Source organism: Zalophus californianus, chromosome 10, assembly GCF_009762305.2.
Source record: "Zalophus californianus isolate mZalCal1 chromosome 10, mZalCal1.pri.v2, whole genome shotgun sequence".
NCBI classification, from domain to species: Eukaryota; Metazoa; Chordata; class Mammalia; order Carnivora; family Otariidae; genus Zalophus; species Zalophus californianus.
The window spans coordinates 96,740,531-96,746,052 of record NC_045604.1 but is presented as its reverse complement, the minus strand read 5'-3'; the positions used below and the strand labels follow the sequence as shown (position 1 = coordinate 96,746,052).

The window sequence follows — 5,522 nt, the reverse complement described above, 5'->3', positions numbered from 1 at the left end:
ATTACATATTATTTTGTGTCTGGCTTCTTTTGCTCAACACCATGTCTGCAAGATTCATCCACATTATGCTTGTAATTCTATATCATTCATTCTCATTTCTGAGCAGTATTCTATGAATAGTATTCTGTAAATAGTATTCCCATGAATATTCCACAATATTTTAATTCGTTTTTCTACTGTTGTGGATAGTTTCTGGGTTTTGCCTATTGCAACTAGTGTTGCTGTGAACATTTGAGCACATGTCTTTCAGTAAACATATGTATACACATTTGTTGGGTAGACAGGGAGAAGTGGTATTGCTGGGTCATAGGTATGCATATATTTAGCTTTAGTAGATACTGCCAGTTTTCCAAAGTAGTTGTACCAACTTACACTCCACCTGTAGTGTAAGAGCGTTCAACATTTGCAAATCTTACTTTTGACTATGCATTCTATTGAATGTGGTTATATTATGAAATAGAATGCATAGCCACATGAATTGTAAAACTATACTATGTGTTCCAAGTGGTTGCACTGTGGGGATGGTCAGCTTTTTTGTTATATCTCTAGAACTTTCCTTTGCTGCTCCTATGAATGTTAGTTGTTAAAGTCTGAAAAACAGATTAAGAGATGATCTGATTCGTTTCCCAGTTTTATTACTCATTTATAAGCTGTAATTTAAACACAAGTTTTCCGATTGAGACAGGGTACAGTAAGCACTTAGCTAAGCCTTAGCGCTTAGCTGAACCTGGAAGCCAGAAAATAACTTTGAATCCGGCTCTGCCGCCCGTGAGCAGTCACCTAGGCTTTCTGTTCCTCAGCTGCTGAGTCTGTTAAAGTCAAGACATCTGTGACCTCGGGGCATGGGTCAAATCAAATACCGGTAAGAACCGGGGTAGCCTTGCCCTGAGTACCCAGAGCAGGCGGGGACGGGCCATCCCTCACTTCCAACATCTCCAGAATCGGCCTTAGCCCGTCGGCTTTTACTCACCTCCAGGCCTGGGACATCGGCATCTGCTAGCATCGGCCTCATGTAGTAGTAGAAGGGAATAGCTCCAACCCGTCAAAACCTCTTTTTTTAGGACCTGTCCGGGGAAAAGCCAGGTGAAAAAAGAGCCTACTGTCCCTCAGCTCCCGCCACCTTCAGACCAGTCACTCCCTTCCCTTCAGCCTTTCAAATATGCCGCTCCGGCACGACCAATCACAGCCTTCCGTCTTCTCCAGTCCACCCAGCGCTGTCCAATCAACGCACGTCATCTACGGTTGGCTGCGCTGCGGCTCCAACCTCCCTTCTGGTTTTCCCCTTGGTACCTAACCGCAGACGGGAAAGGCAAGGGAGATTGAGTCCGGAGGGACGCCATGTTGGTCAAGGGCAGTGCTCTGGCCCTTAAGGACCTTTTCAGAAGCCAGGAAGGCTCTAGCGTTTCCACATATTCCGGAAGCCTCTCTTGGCGTAGCACTGGAGAGCTTGCCCATGGCGCCGCCCCTGGCCCCTCTCCCGGCGGATGTACCCGGGGAGGCCGGGAGAGGGCCGACGAGAGAAAGCAGCCCCGGGGCCGTGAGCTTCGCGGACGTGGCCGTGTACTTCTCCCCCGAGGAGTGGGGCTGTCTGCGGCCCGCGCAGAGGGCCCTGTACCGGGACGTGATGCGGGAGACCTACGGCCTCCTGGGCGCGCTCGGTGAGGCCCGGCGGTCCAGCCAAGACCCAGTAATACGTGGGAAGCGGGGACTAACTGATGTCCCCAGAGACAAGTGGGCTGGAAGTGTCGGGCACTGAGGAAGCACCCTCATCCTCCCCTCTCGGGTTCTCAGCCGAACCCAGTGTTTCCCCTCCGCAGGATTTTCAGGCCCTAAACCCGCTTTTATTTCTTGGGTGGAAGGAGAGGTGGAGGCGTGGAGCCCGGAGGCCCAGGATCCAGAGGGTGAGACCCGAGCAGCTGTCATCAGAGACAGGGGTAAGGTAACAGGTACTTCACTTCAAACCCAGTATGGGACCTTTGAGAACCCCTTCCCCCAACTGGGATCCACAGTACACACCGCCTCCTCCAAAGCCCCATCGTGTCTCCCTACACCTCATCTCCAGAAAGTTCCAGTGTCACTGCAGAATGGCTCATAGAAGAGCTAAATTGGGACTTACAGCACCACTTAATTAATCAGGGAATCCCCAGTTTAGTGCAAAATAGTGCCCGAGTTGCCAGGGCAGCCAAGGGAAAGGAGAAACACATCCGTAATTTGGTTTTTGTTGTGTAATAAAATGAAGACAAATGTTCCTTTTGGCTATTATGTGGATCACACTGTAATGATAATGTCATTCATCAGCGATCTTAAAATCAAGAAAAGGTGTTTTCTCTGCAGCCATGTCATAAATGCTTGTTCCCAGGTCTTCCCGTGGAACCTGGAGTACAGTCCAAGTGTAGACATTTTGGCGATGGCCTTGAATGGCACCAAGGGAGATCATTTAATGGCTATTTTGCAAAGGGATCATAAACAGGTTCAGGACCGTAAGCTCTATGAAGGCTGGGACCATCACCACCCTCATTGCCTGAGAGTAGGGGTTCAATATTATTGACACCTCCATTTATCTCCAGTTTTCAGAACTTTCTTGTGTTAACACCAGCCAGACGATGAATTTTGCTTTTACTCCAGGATGGCTTTCTGGGCTTGATGAGGCCCCAGTCTCAAAGACTGCCATATACTCAGACACTCATGCTGCCTCCCAGGGAAGGCCACTGTATGGAATGTGCTCCTGAGTTTCAGGTTTTATCTTTTTCCCTGTCTCAGGATCCAGGGATGAGAGTGAAGAGAAAGAAGAACTGAAGAAGAGTCCAAAGCAAAAAGAGATGGAGCATGAGGAAGTGTCTCTCGAGGAGTGGTTACCATCCAGCAGGCCATCTGGTGCCAATCACAGAGCCTCCTGCCCAGCGCTCTGCTGGAACTCAGGGCGGAGCCCAGTCAAGCCTTGGTTCAAGGACACCACGACCCGCAAATCACCCTACTCTTGCCCAGACTGTGGCCACAACTTCAGCTACCCCTCCCTCCTGGCCAACCACAAGCAGGTCCACTCTGGGGAGCAGCCCTTCCCCTGTGACCAGTGCCAGGCTCATTTCTCCCAGCGCAAGTACCTGCTCCAGCATCAGGTCATCCACACAGGTGAAAAGCCCTACTCCTGCCCTGACTGTGGACGACGTTTCCGCCAGAGGGGTTCCCTGGCCATCCATAGACGGGCTCACAGCGGGGAGAAGCCCTACCCATGCCCAGACTGCCAAAGTCGCTTCACTTACCCCTACCTGCTAGCCATCCACCAGCGCAAACACACAGGCGAGAAGCCCTACAGCTGTCCCAGCTGCGGCCTCCATTTTGCCTACAGCTCCCTGCTGGCTATCCACAGGCGCACACATACGGGCGAGAAGCCCTACCCTTGCCCAGACTGTGGCCTCCGCTTCACCTACTCATCTCTCCTCAGTCACCAGCGCATTCACTCTGACAGCCGGCCCTTCCCCTGTCCATAGTGTGGGAAAGGCTTTAAGCGCAGGTATGCCTTGGAAACCCATCAGTGGGTCCACTGCTCTGGCAAGAGGCTGAGGTGGCGACGGCCTGCAGTAGGGCTCTCGGAGCCGATCCTTGTTTTGGGAGGCCAGGATCCCCCAGTTCATTTCCGGTACTTTCCAGATATATTTCAAGAATGTGGGTGATAGAGCTCACAAGAGATGTTTTCTTTGGAAGGGAAAAGGCAAAGTTTATGCATTTGGGGGATAAGGAATGGAAAGGAAGTAGGCATTGAAGGAAAACAAAGCTCTGAGTTAAGGGAGCACAGAGCTGGTCCTTTGGAAGGAGGCAGGAATCTGAAAGGCCACCTGAAGGCTGACCCCATTTTCTGAGCTCCTGCTCCCACTTCCAAGTCCCACTTGGAATTTCTTCCCAGCAAATCATTTACCTACCTGGCTTTCCACCACCCCCCCCCCCGGATTGTTCTCTCCATTAGAGCATTCTGCTTTCTGGCCTGTAACTCTCCTGTTCCTTAGAGATGGGGTCCCCACATGCAAGAACACACCTTGGGCCTATCCCCTGGGGGGCGGGGGGAAGCTCATCCAAGGATTCTTTTACCCAGTGCCGATGAGACATCTGGCAAGGAGACGCATGCGGTGTCAAGCCACCGTTGGCACTCTTTGGTCTTAAAATCTTGAAGGTGACCATAGGGAGGAGAACAATGGCTTCAGGTGGGGAACCATCCTGCCCCATGCTCACTCTGCTCCTAGTGCACAAAAGTATCAAGCTTAGTGTAAAGGGGTTTTTTTTCCCCCTCAAACTTTTATGAATTAGTGATTGCAGTGTTTTTCTCTTCAGATATTTGCATGTCGTCCGGATTTTACATCTCCTGAATAAAGATGTGTTCTTGGGCTACAGCAACTGGAAACATAATGTTGGCACTTCTATTTAAGAGAGTAAATTACTTGTGATTAGGCTTGAAATCAAGGCCAAGTATCTCCAGTGTAGTTTTTAGTGTAATGCTTGTATGTGTCAGCAGTTAGGAGGGGTCTTTCTGACCCACTTTGATCTGCTAGCCGTACTTCTGATCAGGAGACTACTGATGGAATCAGGACGTGGGTGGGACTAAGCACAGCTGCATGCTAGGAGTGGTCCTGGGGGACTCAGTTATCTCTGTGAACAAGAGACTGCTCTTGGAACCCCTGGGTTCCAAAGATGATTATGAATGGAAACTGGGTGTTATTTTACCACACCACATAGGCTCTCCTGAATTGGTAAGACCTGGATTCCAGGTTTGGCTCAGTCCCCACTAGCTGTGGGGCCATAAGCTTATCATTCAACCTTTCTAAGCCTTCACTGTCTCGCTTGGCAACTCCACAGGGTTGTCTGAGATAAAACATGAAAGCACCTCACAGATCGTCGTAGTTTGAAGAACAAGTGGCTGAGTGCCCCCACAACGTTTTACTAACATTTTTCGTTCAAAAGAGTTGTAAGAATTTTTTTGGGAAACACTCACACCCTTTCTATAATCTAGATTCTATAATTGTGCTACATTTGCTTTATCACATGTCAATCGAATCCATCCCCTAACTGTTCATTTATACATCTTATTTCACAGTAAGTTGCAGGCATCATTATACTTCATCCCTAAACACTTCAATGGAAGAAGGCTAAGCTTTATGCAAGAAACTTTAGCTCTCCCTTAAAATTCAGATACGCTGGCACGCCTGGGTGGCTCAGTCAGTTGAGCCTTGGACTCTTGGTTTCAGCTTGGGTCGTGATCTCAGGTTTGTGAGATGAGCCCTGTGTGGGGCTCTGCGCTCAGTGTGGAGTCGGCTTGAGATTCTCTCCCTCCCTGTGCCCCTACCCCTGCTCGCTCTCACTCTCTCAAATAAATAAAATCTTTTTTTTTTTTAAAGATTTGTTTATTTGACAGAGAGAGAGATAGCGAGAGCAGGAACACAAGCAGGGGGATGGGAGAGGGAGAAGCAGGCCTCCCTCTGAGCAGGGAGCCAGACGTGGGGCTCAATCCCAGCACCCTGGGATTATGACCTGAG

The 5,522-nt window shown here is 49.8% G+C and overlaps 1 protein-coding gene across 1 annotated transcript; it reads left to right on the top strand.

Annotated features, from left to right (window-relative positions):
- The first annotated feature begins 1,331 nt into the window (after window positions 1-1,331).
- Window positions 1,332-5,306, top strand: ZNF785 (zinc finger protein 785). The gene is made up of 3 exons (XM_035722469.1): window positions 1,332-1,658; window positions 1,860-1,934; window positions 2,761-5,306. The coding sequence occupies exons 1-3, from the start codon at window positions 1,454-1,456 to the stop codon at window positions 3,486-3,488; spliced, it is 1,008 nt and encodes a 335-aa protein (XP_035578362.1). The 5' UTR covers window positions 1,332-1,453; the 3' UTR covers window positions 3,489-5,306.
- The last annotated feature ends 216 nt before the right edge of the window (window positions 5,307-5,522 follow it).